Source organism: Scyliorhinus torazame, chromosome 2 (genome assembly GCF_047496885.1).
Source record: "Scyliorhinus torazame isolate Kashiwa2021f chromosome 2, sScyTor2.1, whole genome shotgun sequence".
In the NCBI taxonomy this organism is placed as follows: Eukaryota; Metazoa; Chordata; class Chondrichthyes; order Carcharhiniformes; family Scyliorhinidae; genus Scyliorhinus; species Scyliorhinus torazame.
Genome location: NC_092708.1, coordinates 203,434,897 through 203,453,556, shown reverse-complemented (window position 1 = coordinate 203,453,556; position 18,660 = coordinate 203,434,897). Strand labels below are relative to the sequence as shown.

The 18,660-nt window shown below is 48.5% G+C and overlaps 1 protein-coding gene across 4 annotated transcripts in view; it reads right to left on the bottom strand.

Moving 5' to 3' along the window:
• Positions 1–18,660, bottom strand: part of pard3bb (par-3 family cell polarity regulator beta b) — a 1,556,033-nt gene that overhangs the window by 525,887 nt on the left and 1,011,486 nt on the right. For all 4 annotated transcript variants that reach the window (XM_072482810.1, XM_072482818.1, XM_072482833.1 and 1 more), the window contains one exon: positions 6,752–6,989. In XM_072482810.1, the coding sequence (XP_072338911.1) occupies positions 6,752–6,989 (238 nt within the window). The remainder of the gene's footprint in view (positions 1–6,751; positions 6,990–18,660) is intronic.

Below are 18,660 nucleotides of genomic sequence, written 5' to 3'. Positions count from 1 at the left end.
GTAACCTCCTCCAGCCCCACAACCCCACCGAGGTCTCTTTATTGTTCCAATTCTGGCTTCCCCTCCATCCTTAATTCCCTTTTTCCTGCCCCTATTAGTGGCCGTGCCTTAAGTGCCCTCCTTCGCCCGACGCTCTGAAATGCCCTCTCTAAATCTCTTTCCATCAGGGATGCTGCTCAGCGCGTACATCTTTTACCCAGCTTTTGGTCACAGATCCTTGTATCTCCTTATGTGGCTCGGCGTCAATTGTTTTTCTATTAAGTATTCTGTGACATTTTACTGCATTAAAGATACTACATAAATGCAAGTTGTTGTTAAATGGGAACTCATTTTTCCATTCTCAGCTGTGAGTTCCAGGTCAAAATGTAGCACAGTCACTGGGAGCAGGTTGAGAAGTGCTTAGTACAGGGTATGAATTGGGCCTTGGGCCTCTCAAATGCAGGATTTTTTAAAAAAACACACAAAAGGAGGTCACACCGCCAGTTAAAAACCAAGAGAAACTCTGGTTGATCTTGAGAAAGATTCTTAACACAACCAGTCTGGAAGAACTGGTAAAACTTTCTGAGTTACCAGAATGAGTCAGTTTTCTGGGCACTCAAAGTGAAAGGCCTCCGAGCCCAGATTCTAAATGTGGGATGGTAAGCGTGGATGAACACCTGAGGCACAAAAATCTTTGATGCTGATAAAAAGTTTTGTTGCTGAACAGATAAATGTTGATACCATTATCAAACCAACATCAATTTGATCCTTATCCAATGATCGTATAGAAAAGCTCACAAAACCTCACTCCTTGTTCAGTTAGAAATGGCCCCTATAGCTTAACTCCAACACTTTAGCTCCATATCCCTTAATACCCTTGCCCAGCAAAATTCTATAAATCTTAGTTTTGAAATTTTCATTTGACTACCAGTCTCAAAAGCTTTTTGGAGAGAGCTCCAGATTTGCACTACTCTTTGCGTGACGGAATCAACCCTGGACAGAATAAACTCCATTAAATACCTAAGCATTGGTGAAAAGTGGGGGGAGGGGACCGACACTGGGTGAGGTGTTTTCGAGAGGAAGTGGATGAGGGGATTCTGGGAGAGGGGGAGGTCGATGGTAACATGCCCAGTGGGCAGGACCCAGAGTTATGATGTTGGCAGATAAAGGGGGGGGGGGGTGAGAGACCCCCGGTTAAGATAGTTACGTGGAATGTGAGGAACATAGAACAGAACAGCACAGAACAGGCCCTTCGGCCCTCGATGTTGTGCCGAGCATTGTCCGAAACCAAGATCAAGCTATCCCACTCCCTGTCATTCTGGTGTGCTCCATGTGCCTATCCAATAACCGCTTGAAAGTTCCTAAAGTGTCCGACTCCACTATCACAGCAGGCAGTCCATTCTACACCCTAACCACTGTCTGAGTAAAGAACCTACCTCGGACATCCCTCCTAAAAGCTACATCCACGCGAGGAAATAGTCTCTGAACGTCCACTCTATCTATCCCCCACATTATCTTATAAACCTCTATGAAGTCGCCTCTTATCCTCCTCCGCTCCAAAGAGAAAAGCCCTAGCTCCCTCAACCTTTCCTCATAAGACCTATCCTGCAAACCAGGCAGCATCCTGGTAAATCTCCTTTGCACCCTTTCCAGTGCTTCCACATCCTTCCTATAATGAGGTGACCAGAACTGCACACAATACTCCAAATGTAGTCTCACCAGGGTCATGTATAGTTGCAGCATAACCCCGCGGCTCTTAAGCTCAAGCCCCCTGTTAATAAACGCTATCACACTATAAGCCTTCTTCATGGCTCTATCCACTTGAGTGGCAACCTTCAGAGATCTGTGGACATGAACCCCAAGATCTCTCTGTTCCTCTACATTCCTCAGAACCCTGCCGTTGACCCTGTAATCCGCATTCAAATTTTTTCTACCAAAATGAATCACCTCGCACTTATCAGGGTTAAACTCCATTTGCCATTTTTCAGCCCAGCTCTGCATCCTATCAATGTCTCTTTGCAGCCTACAAAAGCCCTCCACCTCATCCACTACTCCACCAATCTTGGTGTCATCAGCAAATTTACTGACCCACCCTTCAGCCCCCTCCTCCAAGTCATTGATAAAAATCACAAATAGCAGAGGACCCAGCATTGAACCCTGTGTTACACCGCTGGTAACTGGTCTCCAGTCTGAAAATGTTCCATCTACCACCACCCTCTGTCTTCTATGTGATAGCCAGTTACTTACCCAATTGGCCAAATTTCCCTCTATCCCACACCTCCTTACTTTCTTCATGAGCCGACCATGGGGAACCTTATCAAACGTCTTACTAAAATCCATGTATACGACATCAACTGCTCTACCTTCATCGACACACTTAGTTACCTCCTCAAAGAATTCAATCAAATTTGTGAGGCAAGACCTACCCTTCACAAATCCGTGTTGACTATCCCGGATTATGCTGCATCTTTCTAAATGGTCCTAAATCCTATCCTTCAGGACCTTTTCCATTATCTTCCCGACCACCGAAGTAAGACTAACTGGCGTATAATTACCAGGGTCATTCCTATTCCCTTTCTTGAACAGAGGAACAACATTCGCCACTCTCCAGTCCTCTGGCACTATCCCCATGGACAGCGAGGACCCAAAGATCAAAGCCAAAGGCTCTGCAATCTCATCCTTTGCCTCCCAAAGAATCCTTGGGTATATCCCATCTGGCCCAGGGGACTTGTCGACCCTCAGGTTTTTCAAAATTGCTAATACATCCTTCCTCAGAACATCTACTTCCTCCAGCCTACCTTCATGAATCACACTCTCATCCTCAAAAACATGGCCCCTCTCCTTTGTGAACACTGAAGAAAGGTATTCATTCAACGCCTCTCCTATTTCTTCTGACTCCATGCACAAGTTCCCACTACTGTCCTTGACCGGCTCTGCCCTCATCCTGGTCATTCTTTTATTTCTCACATAAGAGTAAAATGCCTTGGGGTTTTCCTTGATCTGACCCGCCAAGGACTTCTCATGCCCCCTCCTAGCTCTCCTGGTTGGTTTAGCGTAGGGCTAAATCGCTGGCTTTGAAAGCAGACAAAGGCAGGCCAGCAGCACGGTTCAATTCCCATACCAGCCTCCCCGAACAGGCGCCGGAATGTGGCAACTGGGGGCTTTTCACAGTAACTTCATTTGAAGCCTACTTGTGACAATAAGCGATTTTCATTTCATTCATTCATTCATTCCTAAGCCCTTTTTTCAGCTCATTCCTTGCTATCTTGTAACCCTCAAGCGACCCTACTGAACCACGTTTTCTCATCCTTACATACTCATCCTTTTTCCTCTTGACAAGACATTCAACCTCTTTTATGAACCATGGTTCCCTCACACGGCCATTTCCTCCCTGCCTGACAGGGACATGCCTATCAAGGACACGCAGTATTTCATACAATTTACAGTGCAGAAGGAGGCCATTCGGCCCATCGAGTCTGCACAGGCTCTTGGAAAGAGCACCCGACCCAAGGTCAACACCTCCACCCTATCCCCATAACCCAGTAATCCCACCCAACACTAAGGGCAATTTTGGACACGAAGGGCAATTTATCATGGCCAATCCACCTAGCCCGCACATCTTTGGACTGTGGGAGGAAACCGGAGCACCCGGAGGAAACCCACGCACACACGGGGAGGATGAGCAGTCTCCGCACAGACAGTGACCCAAGCCGGAATCGAACCTGGGACCCTGGAGCTGTGAAGCAATTGTGCTATCCACAATGCTACCGTGCTGAACAAGCTCCACTTTTCATTTGTGCCTTTCCCTGACAGTTTCTGTTCCCATCTTATGCTCCCTAATTCTTGCCTAATCGCATCATAATTACCCCTCCCCCAATTATAAACCTTGCCCTGCCGTATGGCCCTATCCCTCTCCATTGCAATAGTGAAAGACACTGAATTGTGGTCACTATCTCCAAGTGCTCTCCCACAAACAAATCTAACATTTGGCCCGGTTCATTCCCCAGTACCAAATCCAATGTGGCCCCCCCCCCTCTTGTCGGCCTATCCACATATTGTGTCAGGAAACCCTCCTGCACACACTGTACAAAAACTGCCCCATCCGAACTGTTCGACCTATACAGGTTCCAATCAATATTTGGAAAGTTAAAGTCACCCATGACAACTACCCTGAGACCTCCACACCTATCCATAATCTGTTTTGCAATGTCTTCCTCCACATCTCTATTGCTATTTGGGGGCCTAAAGGAAACTCCTAACAATGTGACCGCTCCTTTCCTATTTCTAACTTCAGCCCATATTACCTCAGTAGGCAGATCCCCTTCAAACTGCCTTTCTGCAGCCATTAAACTATCCTTGATTAACAATGCCACTCCTCCACCTCTTTTACCACCTTCCCTACTCTTACTGAAACATCTATACCCTGGAACTTCCAACAACCATTCCTGTCCCTGTTCTAACCATGTCTCCATAATGGCCACAACATCGTAGTCCCAAGTACCAATCCACGCTCCAAGTTCACCTACCTTATTCCGGATGCTCCTTGCATTGAAGTAGACACACTTCAACCCACCTTTCTGTCTACCGGTACACTCCTGCGACCTTGATACCCTCCTCAGTACCTCACTACTCTTGACACTGGCTTCTGGAACACAGCTTGTTTTCCCACCCCCCTGACATATTAGTTTAAACCCCCCTAAGAGCCGTAGCAAATTTCCCTCCCAGGATATTGGTGCCCCTCTGGTTCAGGTGCAAACCGTCCTGTCTGTACAGGTCCTACCTTCCCCAGAATGTGCTTCAATTATCCAAGTAACTGAAACCCTCCCTCCTACACCATCCCTGTAGCCACGTGTTTATCTGCGCACTCTCCCTGTCCCTCACCTCACTAGCACGTGGCACCGGCAACATGCCAGACATGACAACATGGTTTGTCCTGGCTCTCAGCTTCCTCCCTAGCTCCCTAAATTCCTCTTTTAAATCCCCGTCCCTTCTCTTACCTATATCGTTGGTACGATGTGTACCACAACTTGTGACTGCTCCCCCTCCTCTTTAAGGATTCTGAAAACACAGTCCGAGACGTCATGGACCTTGGCACCCGGGAGGCAACATACCATCCGTGAGTCTCTTTCGCTGCCACAGAACCATCCATCTGTCCCTCTAACTATCGAATCCCCAATAACTATTGCTCTCCTGCTCTCCCTCCTTCCCTTCTGAGCCACAGGGACGGATTCAGTGCTGGAGATCTGTTCACCGTGGCTTATCCCTGGTAGGTCGTCCCCCTCAACAGTATCCAAAACGGTATACCTGTTACTGAGGGGAACGGCCACAGAGGATCCCTGAACAGACTGCTTCCTCCCAGCCCCTCTCACTGTCACCCATCTACCTTGATTCTTCGGAGTAACTACATCCCTGAAGCTACTATCTATGACCACCTCTGCCTCCCGAATGATCCGAAGCTCATCCAGCTCCAGCTCCAGTTCCCTAACGCGGTTTCTGAGGAGCTGGAGATGGGTGCACTTCCCACAGGTGAAGTCAGCAGGGACACTGACGGCGTTCCTCACCTCAAACATTCTGCAGGAGGAACATTGCACTGCCTTCCCTGCCATCCCCTCTCGATAAAAAAAAAGAAAAAGAATAAAGAGCTTACCTGTTATTCACTCTACCCCTTAGGTAGAAGGAGGTGGAAGGGTGGGGGACACTACAAGTCTAGTGTCTAGGGTTTAGAAACTGCCCAACTTAAACACAGGTAAAAATAAAACACTTAACCAGCAACCACTGCGCCCCACACGAGAACAGCAATCAGCTGTTATGGGCCTGCACAAACAATTTAAATCTTTACGACTTAACCAGCAGTCACTCTGTCCTCATTCTGACCGGATTCAGCTGGACACTCCCAACAGTAAGTTTAAAAAAAATTTTACTCCCCTTCTCAGCAAGCACTCACTCAGCAACCACTGCGCCCCGAACGATAACACCCCAGGGACAAGAAAAACTACTTACCAGTCACCAGCCAATCACTTACCTGCAGGCTGTGACGTCACGGTTCAACTTCTTTCTACTTCTACCTGACCTCGAGTCTCCCTCTTGATCTTTACTCGGCTGGGATCCTTACAGTGATTGCCTTTTTTTTTGGTTAGAGGAGGAGGTAGGGAGGGAAACACCGCTCTACTGCCCTCTGAGGAGTTTGTTGGAAGGAGGTTTTCAGTGTCAACTTGGGGGTAGAGTTTGTGAACCTGGAACCAGGGCCCCCAGAAGCCATGTCCGGGGTGTCAGACTGGCTTGGGTGGCAGGTAGGTGTGGGGGCAGATGTTTTTAGCATTCACCTCGCTGATTGCCCGGAAGTGGGTCCTGTTGGGGTGGATGTCAGCTTCTCCATCCTATGACACGGCTTGGCGGGGGGACATACTTGAATTTCTTTGACTCTCAGGAAGGTGAAGTCTCAGCTGAAGGGGATGAAGGAAGGATTTCACAATTCATGGTGACTGTTTACTCTGCACTTCCGAGAATTGGCTGCCATTGAACATCGGGGGGAGTGGCGGGGTGGGATTGGCAGTATTGTTGTCTTTGGTTACACGGTTTACGGATTGTTTGTTAATTTGTGTTTTTTTACCTGGAATGTGCGGGTGGGTGTTTTGGTCTGTATATTGAGCGGGATGCTTTTTGTGTGTGGGGATTGTTATGGCATTTGTTGTTATTTGTTTTTTCTTTGGCTGTTGATTAATGGAAATGTTGAAAATGAGGAGAATAACCTGATTAAAAAAAAAAAAAATACCTAAGCATTGCTCCAAATCCTTTCTTCTTGGCTTTCTTTTCTTGGTTATCACTTTCCTTCTTCTTCTCTTTGTCTTTATCCTTCCCTTTTGTCTTCACCTTCTTCTTCTTTTCTTTTTTCTTTTTCTCTTTCTTTCCCTTGCTGTCTGAGTTCTCCGCATCCTCGAGCTCGGCTGTCCCTTGCAAGGCAGATTCACTGCCCTGGGTCTCATGGCCTGACTGGGAGCTCTCTTCAGAATCTGTTGCCATAGATTTAAAAAACAAAATTCATAAAAAACAATTCAGAAATGCATAGTCATTTTTTTAAAGTATTTTTTCTATTGTTTCCTGGTTCTCCCATCGTTTACAAAACTCTCTTTCCCTCTCTATGCATAGATAATATATATACTATATAGAGGGTAACCTCCACACAATATTCTTCCATCTGAAACCAACTACTTGCGGAGGGTAATTAATTGACCTATAATTGCACTATTTATGACAAAGGGCTTGGGTAGAAGACCTATTCTAAAATCTAGAATGCAACTTATAGACTGACACTCAGTGCAGTATTGAGAAAAAGCTGCACTGTTGGGAGTACCATCTTTCTTCTGAGGCATTATACTGAGATCCCAGCTTCCCTCTCAAGTGCAAAAGATCCCATGTTATCATTTGAAAGAACAAGGGAGTTCTCCTTGTTTTTTAATAAAATGTATTCATTCATGGGATGTGGGTATTGCTGGCTAGGCCAGCATTTATTGCCCGTTCTATAATTGCCCTCGAGAAGGTGGTGATGAGCTGCCTTCTTGAACTACTGCAGCCCATGTGGTGTAGGTGCACTCAAGATTTGATTAAGGAGGGAATTCCAGGATTTTGACTCAGAAACAGTGAAGGAACGGTGGTTTGGTTCCAAGTTAGGATGGTGTGCGACTTGGATAGAGATTTCCTGGTGGTATGATTCTCTGTCACAAAGGCTGTACAGAAAGACAAATCTCACCGTTAGGCTGAGATACATTTCCTGGTGTGATGTTCCCATGTCGCCGCTGCTCTTGTCCTTCTAGATGGTCGCAGTCGTGGGCCTGGAAGTTGCTGCCTAACGAGCTTTGGTGAGTTTCTGCAGTGCATCTTGTAGCTAGTACATGGCTGCCACTGCGGTGGCAGGGTGATTAAGGTGGTGGATGGCATGCCAATCAAGCAGGGTTGCTTTGTTCAGGATGGTGCCGAATTTCTCAACTGTTGTTGGAGCTGCACTCATCCAGCCAAGTGGAGAGTATTCCATCACACTCCTGACTTGTACCTTGTAGATGGCGGACAGGTTTTGGGAAGTCAGGATGTGAGTACTCACAGCAGAATTCCTAGCCTCTGACCTGCTCTTGTAGCCATAGTATTTACATGACTAGTCAAGTTTCTGGTCAATGGTAACCCCCAGAATGTTGATAATTGGGGATTCAGCAATAGTAATACCATCAAATATCAAGGGGAGATTGTTAGGTTCTCTCTTGTTGGGGATTTTGCTGTTTAAGGGATCTTGTGCACATCTTGGTGTTGCGTCTTCTACATTCCAATAGTGACTGCATTTCTAAAAGCACTTTTTCACTGTAAAGCATTTTGGGACATCCTGACATGAATGGTGTTATTGGAAATTCTTTCTTTTTCTCATTGATGTGCCATCAGTTTGATTTGTGTATGTTGCAACAGTTTTCTAAATACTTATTGCTTCCTGGCGGCATGATGGCACCCTGTTTAGCACTACTGCTTCACAGCGCCAGGGACCTGGGTTTGATACCAACCTTGGGTGACTGTATGGAGTTTGGGCCCGATTCGACAGCCAGCAGCTCCACCATTAGAAGTGTCCGTTGCTGCACCTGCAGCACGAGTGCACATCAATAGCTAGCTGCCCTCAAAAGGCAGAGGCACTGGGACCAATGATGCACAAGGGGTGCAGATCACTGAGGGCAGAAGGTGCCACTGCCACAGGAGGAGCCATCGCCACTGGGGAGACCCCTCTGGTGGCCATGGAGTTCCCAAAAAAGTGGGCCCCTCCCAAGTTGCCCATTGGGCGGCTGCCAAATCTCTCTCCCGAGGCAGTCTCCCCATGCAGCAGCAGCCCACCCTGCTAGCCCTGACAAAATGCCAGCAAAAGTGGGAAGCCACTCGTAATTCAATTGGGCTGTGGGTGGGTTCCTCAGCTGCCAGTGGCAAAATATCATGATGGTTGGAAGATATCAGGCACACTACCTGACACCTTCCTGTGCCATTTTGCCATCCATCTCGCCTCCCACCCCATCATCAAGGGGCTGGTAAAATTCAGCCCTTGAATTTGATTGTTGTTCAAAGCTCTGAAATTCTATCTACTACAATTGTGTCAGCAGGAAAAAAGTGACCAAAGTGTTCTGAACAATTCAACATTGTTTTACTTTGTTTTTTAAGCTCTTAATTTTTTAAAATTTCAGATATTCAGAACACTTTAGGGCAGCACGGTAGCATTGTGGATAGCACAATTGCTTCACAGCTCCAGGGTCCCAGGTTCGATTCCGGCTTGGGTCACTGTCTGTGCGGAGTCTGCACATCCTCCCCGTGTGTGCATGGGTTTCCTCCGGGTGCTCCGGTTTCCTCCCACAGTCCAAAGATGTGCAGGTTAGGTGGATTGGCCATGATAAATTGCCCTTAGTGTTCAAAATTGCCCTTGGTGTTCAAAATTGCCCTTGGTGCTGGGTGGGGTTACTGGGTTATGGGGATAGGGTGTGGGCTTGGGTAGGGTGCTCTTTCCAAGAGCCGGTGTAGACTCGATGGGACGAATGGCCTCCTTCTGCACTGTAAATTCTATATTCATTTCTGAAGATAAAATTCTACAGACTTTGCCATGAGAGCCAATTGTCTTCAATGAGAATCCTTGGCAGTTCGAGTAAGAAGGTTGAAGTTCATAATGCTCAAAATAAACTCAAAAGAAATCACACAAACATCTCAAAAGACATGCACTCAGAACTCAGTGCCTAATGTGGAGGGAAGGGCTCAATGGTAAAAGCTCCAACCGGGTGCAATTTGTCTCACTGGGGATTATTGTTATTCAGAAACAACTCAACGCGCAGAGACAGTGCCAGGTTTTAGAACTGATACATAACTGAATCCTTCACTGACCATTTAAATTGCAAACACACTGGAAACTGGTTTCTGCCATAACCTCAGCAAAAGGATTAGGCAGTGATCCAGTTGAGGAGATTAAATGATTTAATAGAGAACATGGCATTTCATCGAACTAACACTACAGTCAGAGGACATTTGGCCCAACTGGTTTTTGTGCCCATATGAATCCCTGGCACCCTACTTCACCTACCTGTAAAAGCATATCCTTCTATTACTTTTTCCCTCGTGTACTTATCTAGATTCCCCTTGAATGCATCTTTGCTGTTTGCCTCAACCACTTCATGTGGTGGCTGGTTCCATACTCTAACCACTTTCTAAGTAAAAGAAGAACTATTTCCCCTGATATTGAAATTCAGAACAAGTAGGCATAATTTTAGCATTAGAACTTTACAGTTGGGCTGATGCTTGGAACCACCATTTCGCTCAAAATGTATAGAAATTCTGGAACTTTAACCCTGGTAAAGTTGTTGAGGCTAGGTCATTGTAAATGTCAAAACTTCGAGCGCTAGACCTATGTGAGGGAAGAGTATTGAGGGAAATGGAGCCAAAGTCAGAGATAATGTAGTATAAAGGGTTAACAGAATTGATATGCTAAGATAAAGGGCAGGATTCTCCGCCCATTCACGGCAGCAGGACTCTCCCATCCCGCTGCAGTGAATGGGAGATTTGGCTGAGTGCCAAATCTTCCGTCCTCGCGAGCGGCGGTAGTGGGGTGGACCCGTAATGATGAATCCCGGCCAAGATGCAGATAATGATGTATCACTGAAATCGGCCATTCATGTGCTAGACTCTTGAGAGAGAGGTTGAAATGTCACACTCAGGAGCTACCTGCCTTCTGTGACCTGTTTAGATGTGGTACTAATAAACAAGTGCCAGAGCATGACCACAATCTGTCTAGTAATCATGTATCATGCCTTGAGGCACAGATAAGAAGGACCATCTCAGAACAGGTACAAATCAGCAGTGATTAGATTGAAAGGATGAATTGCTGAGGGTCAGAATGGCCAACTCTGGTTCATAATTGTTCTAATTTGCAGAGTTAAGGTGAAAGATCAGGGAGTGAGACTGAACAGATAAGACTTGTCTGGGCTAAATGGTCACTTTGTGTTCTGTATCATTTTAAGGTTCTAAAAAAAAAATAATGGCTAGCTTTCAGCCCATTTCATTTTTAATGCAACTGCAGGACATATAACTGATACGTTTTAGTAGCTGTTATAATTTTAATTTGTAATCTTTGAAAGAGAAATTTCCAAATAAATGTATGCTTGATAGCATCATAATCAACTATTTCTAGAAAAAAATAACCTAATATAATATTCAGAAAGGATTTCACCATGTAATGAATTATAGAGTTGCTGAAACTTTTTAATTCAGTTTGAGATCAGGTGTATTGCTGGCTAGGCTGGCATTTATTGCCCATCCCTAGGGGAAAGGTGAACAGCATGCTGACTATCACTGACTGAGCTGAAAACACGACAAGCGCCGGCTGTATGCAAGGCATAGATAGTTAGCAAGCAACTATATTCCAGTTACAGTGACCACCCTCAAGAATAAGAGTGGGGAAAGGGGCTAAAAAATAATTCAAGATGTATGCTATCTCTAACTGGTGACTACAAGTAATCGATTTTGCACCAAAATGAAGCTTAAACGTCTTCAACAAAATGTATCTTATTAAATCCACACAGTATCTGTTGCCATTACACTGAAGATTCAGTTGAATGTATAATGCTGAGCTAATATAATTCCATGTCTCAATGTTATTGTTGGGTAATCACTTGAAATTCTAATTCTATTTGCCTGAGAGCAACAGGAATAAATCATTAAAAAACCTGGATGCCCATAAAGGTTGTTCCCCCATTCAACAGCATCATGGTTGATTTGTATTTGAACTCCCTTGATCTACCTTGGTTCCAAATCCTTAATGCCCTTGCCTAACAAAAAATTATAAAGGGAAAAGCACTGTTGGATGCCGGAAGGACTTTAAAAAAATTTGTACATGGGATGAGTGTCGCTGGTGATACCAGCATTTATTGTTTGTCTTTAATTGCTCTTGAGGTGGTGATGCTGAGACCCAGCAGGTCTGGCCAGCACTTGTGGAGAGAGAGACAGAACCAATGTTCCAGGTCGATGGCTTTTCATCAGAAATCGGGCAAGAATTTTCAAGGTGCATCCCAGCTGACTCCAGGAGGCTGATTCCATTTCACGCTCTAACGAGTGTTGGCTGGCAGAGGGCAGGATTTCGGCCCGTCATGAGGAGCAAGTCTTGCCTTGGGGAGCTGATAGCCAATCAGGTTGGTCAGCAGTTCCCCAGACATTCCAGGAGCAGAGCTGCAGTGGTCAGTAGAGGCAGCATATTGGAAGGGCAGCATGGTGGTGCAGTGGTTAGCCTGTTCGATCCCGGTCACTGTCCGGGTGGAGTTTGCACATTCTCCGTGTGTCTGCGTGGGTCGCACCACCACAACCCAAAAAGATGTGCAGGCTAGGTGGATTGGCCATGCTATATTGCTCCCTAATTGGAGAGAAAAAAAAATTGGGTATTCCAAAATTTATATTAAAAAAGAGGCACCTGCAGCTTGTTGCATGGAGTTAATTGCTGGGACCCGGATGAAAGTCAGAGGAGTCTGGGATGGGGGTATAGGGAAGGGCTGGGGGTCATATGTTCTATGAGGAGAGCAATCAGGGTCATAGGGGATAGGGTGGGCGGGGGACATTGGTGTCATAATATACACCAGTTTATTATGGTGCAGACACACACACACAGATGGACATGCAGTGGGACCAATCAGCATACACAACACCGCAGCCAATCACCAGTGAGAGCACACGCACTATAAAGACCGGGGACAGGAGAGTTCCCGCTCACTCTAGTAGCAGCCAGCTCGGAGACATTCACCATGTGCTGAGTGCATCACCAGGTTAGGACTAGGCAAGGGTCAACAGTTAAAGCTGGTATTGCCTTTACCCACAGTTCAAGTATATTAATATAGTTAAGCTTATAATAAAACAGAGTTGCACCACTTCCAGTGTTGGTGACCTGTTTGTGATCCAGAACACCCAACACATCAATTGGGAGATAACTGGGCCCTCGGGGGGGGGGGGGCCTTCCATACATCCTGCCCGAAATCGAACTCAGTTCAATTTCAGTTTTCCAGCCTCCAACCACCATCTATCATCTGCCCGCCTGCCTAAAAATGCCAGTTGGAGGTCTTAATTGGGACCACGGCAGGATTCCCCTCGAGGCCCTGCCTTCCCCGACGTAAAATTGCGACCAGGTCGACAGGCTGCATCCCGAAGCCCCCCACCCACCTCAGACTCAGGGTGGCACGGTAGCACACTGGTTAGCACAGTTGCTTCACACCTTCAGGGTCCCAGGTTTGATTCCCGGCTTGAGTCACTGTCTGTGTGGAGTCTGCATGTCTTCCCCGTGTCTGCGTGGGTTTCCTCCCGGTGCTCCGGTTTCCTCCCACAAGTCCAAAGATGTGCAGGTTAGGTGGATTGGCCATGCTAAATTGCCCTTTGTGTCCAAAAAGGTTACTGCCTTCAGGGGATTGGGTGGAGGTGTGGGCTTAGATAGGGAGATCTTTCCATGGGCCTGTGCAGATTCGATGGGCCGAATGGCCTCCTTCTGCACTGTAAATTTTATGATCTATGATGAACCTGCTACGGGGACTGTGGATGCAGAATATTCAGCCCTCGGTGTACTTAGAGATGTAACAGGTTTTTTTCGCAAGGTAGAGGAAAGGGGAAGGGGAGGCAACGAGGAAAGAGGAGGCAACGACAAAGGGGAGGCTCTTTTAGGTTGGAAAATGGGAGAGGTTAAATGACAAAGGGATGTGGTTCAAGCAAAATGAGGTGGTAATGGGACAAGTGAAGATACAGAGTACATGTCCAGAGGAGCTATAACTGGGAATTGCAGAATCATCGCCTACAGCTGTCATGCAAATAAACAAGAAAGTTATGATCTGAAATTGCCAAACTCAATGTTGAGTCCCCTGCTCGTCTTTGAAACTCCTTCAATACTGCAATGGAGGGTTGGTCTGGAGCATGACTTGAAACAATGAGGACTGCATTCAGTTCTCATCTTGGAGGTGCAAAGGGAAACATCCAAGTCTTCGCACTGGTGCAGAGAAAGTTCCGATGCTGCTTTTAGTAAATAGGGCCTTTGCTTGGTTACCCGAGTCAGGTTTTGATTGATGATCCAACAGTGCCATATTTTTCACCAAACTTCATAGCTAACCAGGTATGACACTGATATTTGCTACACTATATAAACAAATGATGGGCGGCAAGGTGGTGCAGTGGTTAGCACTGCTGCCTCATGCCGCCGAGAACCCGGTTCGATCCCGGGTCACTGTCCATTTGGAGTTTGCATAGTCTCCCCGTGTCTGACTCCCACAACCCAAAAAGATGTGCAGTGTAGGGGGATTGGCCACACTAAATTACCCCTTAATTGGAAAAAAAGAATTGGATACTCTAAATTTATATTTTAAAAAAATGATGATCCATGGTCTCCTCCAGTGAAAATAAATAGTTTGCATGGAGTACAGTCCTTTTTTGGCTGCAAATCAGGTCCAGAGTTGCATGCCCATCACACCTGTGGTCAGTATGACACATGCCGCAGGTAACATTAGGCAACAGCCAAGACCCAGTGGACAGAGCAGGCAGAAAGATCGCAATCCTCCTCACCACGGCAGGTCAACACGCCATCCATGTCTACAACTCCCTGGTGTTCACGGAAGGTGAAGACAAGACCAAATACAAGACGGTCCTTCTCAAGCTCGACTAACACTTCAACATCGAGGTCAATGGGAGCTTCGAGAGGTATCTCTTCCAGCAGCGCCTGCAAGGTAAGGATGAGCCCTTTCAGTCATTCCTTACGCATCTCCGTATCCTCGCGCGGTCCTGCGGTTACGACACCACCTCCGATTCCATGATTCGGGACCAGATCGTTTTTGGGGTCACTTCGGGCACCCTATGCCAGCAGCTCTTAAAAATAAAAGGCCTCACCCTAGCCTCCGCAATTGAAGCCTGTGTCCTGCACGAAAATGCGACTAGCCGCAATACCCAATTTCAGGCGGCCGAATCGGCGCGGCAGGGGTCCTACGTGGCCGGATTGGCGAGGCAGGCGTCCTACGAGGCCGAACGGGTCCAGGCGATCGAGTTCCTCCTGGCCCGCGGCCCGGACGAGGGCGGCCATTTCGCTTGCTTTTTGAGGCCTCCCGCGCTTGTGCGCGCCAAAAACGACGGCAACACTGAGGAGCGTGATGCGCAGGACGCAAGACCGAACTGCGCATGCGCGGTGGCGCAACAAACGCCATGACGTCACAACGTGCGGCAACTGTGGAACCGCACATTTAAAGCGGCAATGTCCGGCAAGAAACCGACAATGCCTCCGCTGTGGCAAGGTGGGCCACTACGCTGCCTGCTGTCGAGCAGCTCAACCTGCCAATGTTCCACAATTCCGACAACCTCGCAGGGACGTGCGGACCATTCAGCCTCCTTACTACGAGTCGTGCCCAGACGATATCCAGACCAGTGACACAGACGACCGGGACGCCTTACGTGTTGCGGTCATTGATGGCAACCGAATGTCTCCAGCCAGGACCCATGAGCCGATGCAAGTTAACTGTCAATCCAGGTGATGAATGGTGTGCCACCCTAACGGTTAACCGATCACCGATAACATTCCGTCTGGACACTGGCGCCTCCGCCAACCTCATAGCATGGTCAGGCTTCTACGCCATGAAGGTCAGACCATCAATTCGGCCGTCCTGTTGCAAGATGGTCGATTACAACGGGAACGTTATCCCGGCTATGGGATCCTGCCAGCTCCAGGTGACACACAACACACATACGGCCACACTCTCATTCGAGATAGTCGGATCATCGAAGGACTCCCTGCTAGGCGCACAGGCATGCAAGGCTCTACACCTCATGCAACGAGTCCACGTTCTGTCTCCAGAAGGCACATCTGACTTCCCGGATGCAGAGTTCAGGGCACAGCTCCAATCGCTCCTCGCCCACAACCAGGAGGCATTCGAGGGCATGGGAACACTGCCCTACACCTACAGAATTCGGCTCACACCGGACGCCACCCCAGTCATTCATGCACCTCGCAGGGTCCCAGCGCCACTCAAAGACCGCCTCAAGCAGCAGCTGCAGGATCTCCAGGACTAAGTGGTCCTATCCCGGATCACGGAGCCCACGCCATGGGTCAGCTCCATAGTGTGTGTTAAGAAGCCCTCCGGCGAGCTCCGGATCTGCATTGATCCAAAAGACCTCAACAACAACATAATGAGGGAACACTACCCCATACCCAAGCGGGAAGAGATCACGAGCGAAATGGCCCGGGCTAAAATCTTCACAAAACTGGATGCCTCGAAGGGTTTTTGGCAGATCCAACTGGATCCGTCCAGCCGAAAGCTGTGCACCTTCAACACCCCTTTCGGCAGGTTCTGCTACAACAGAATGCCATTTGGCATCATCTCGGCATCCGAGGTCTTTCACAGGATCATGGAGCAGATGATGGAAAGCATCGAAGGGGTGCGCGTCTACGTGGACGACGTCATCATCTGGTCCACTACACCACAGGAGCACATCTATCGTATCCAGCGCGTCTTTGCGCGCATAAGCGAAAACGGCCTGCGCCTCAACCGAGCCAAGTGTTCTTTCGGCCAAACCGAGCTGAAGTCCTGGGGGACCACATTTCCCGGTCAGGGGTCCGTCCGGATGCAGACAAGGTGAGCGCCATTACAGCCATGCCGCAGCCGGCAGACAAGAAAGCAGTGCTACGCTTCCTAGCCAAGGTCAACTTCTTGGGGAAGTTCATTCCCATCCTTGCCTCCCACACGACAGCTCTGCGCCACCTCGTCAAGAAGTCCACGGAGTTCCAGTGGCTACACACTCACCAGCAGGAATGGGAGGAGCTCAAACTTCAGCTCACCACAGCACCGGTATTGGCGTTTTTCGACACATCTCGTGACACCAAAATTTCGACTGATGCCAGCCAGTCTGGCATTGGGGCGGTGCTCCTACAGCGGGATGACACTGCGTCATGGGCCCCGGTCGCCTATACCTCGTGGGCCATGACCCCCACAGAACAGCGCTACGCGCAGATTGAAAAGGAGTGCCTGGGCTTGCTAACCGGGATAGACAAGTTCCATGATTACATGTATGGTCTCCCCCGGTTTACCTTGGAGACTGACCACCGCCCCGTGGTCAGCATCATAAATAAGGACCTCAACGAGATGACCCCTCGCCTCCAGCGCATCCTACTTAAACTTAGGAGGTATAACTTCAGACTAGTCTACACCCCGGGTAAGGACCTTATCATTGCAGATGCCCTATCTAGAGCAGTGAGCACACCGCCATATTCGGAGGGGTTCGTCTGTCAGGTCGAGGCGCAGGTGGCTTTCACATCGGCAAATCTGCCAGCTGACGACTCCAGTTTGGCCCGTATTCGCCGAAAGACTGCGGTTGACCCCTTTCTACAACGTGTGATGCGCCACATGACGGGAGGGTGGCTCAAAGGGCAGTACCCGCAGTTCTACAATGTCCGAGACGACTTGGCCGTCATTCATGGTGTCCTTCTAAAGCTGGACCGGATTGTGATTCCACACAGCATGCACAAGCTGGTCCTCGACCAACTACACGAAGGCCATCTGGGGGTCGAGAAGTGCAGATGGAGGGCCCGAGAGGCGGTGTACTGGCCGGGCATCAGTGATGTCATTGCCAATATGGTGCTCAACTGCCCCACCTGCCAAAGGTTTCAACTGGCGCAACCTCCTGAAACGCTTCTGCCACATGAGCTGGTGACGTCCCCCTGGGCGAAGGTAGGTGTGGACCTCTTTCACACGCTCGGCAGGGACTATGTAATCGTCATTGACTATTTTTCCAACTATCCAGAGGTCATACACCTGCACGATTTGACATCGTCCACTGTCATAAGGGCCTGCAAAGACACCTTCGCTCGCCACGGCATTCCGATGACTGTCATGTCGGACAATGGGTCCTGTTTCGCCAGCCAGGAATGGTCATCCTTTGCTGCCTCGTATGGCTTCACACACGTGACGTCCAGCCCTCTGCATCCCCAGTCGAATGGAAAGGCAGAGAAGGGCGTTCACATCGTCAAGCGGCTCCTCTGCAAGGCTGCTGCTGCCGGATCGGATTTCTGCCTAGCTCTGCTGGCCTATCGCTCGGGCCCCACTAGCCACTGGCCTCTCACCAGCCCAGCTGTTAATGGGTCGCGCCCTCAGGACCACTGTGCCTTCCATTCTCGTACCCACAACCAACCATGCTCTGGTTCTACACAGAATGCAACAGCAGCGCGTTCGCCAGAAGAGGGTATATGACACACGGGCAACTGATCTTCCCGCCCTGGACCCTGGAGACGAAGTCCGCATTCACCTACCAGAAGGTGGCTGGTCAGCACCTGCCGAAGTTCTCCGACGTGTGGCTCCCCGCTCGTTCCTGGTTCGCATGCCTGATGGATCCATTCGTAGGTGCAATTGCCGGGCTCTTCGCCTACTTCCACGCTCGCTACGGGAACTTACACCGACACCGCGCCCTCCTGTTGTTCCTAACATCGACTTTGTGGCGCTGCCTGCCACGATGCCCCTTCCGTCGTCGCCCGTGGCCAGGCCCATTCCTCAGCCGGTGGGTCCAGACCCACCATTGAGGCGGTCAACCCGAATTCGTCGCCCACCTACTAGACTGGACTTATGAGACTGTTTGTACATTGAACTCATACTACCACTGTCTTAATATGTTTCTGTTCTTATTGTTACA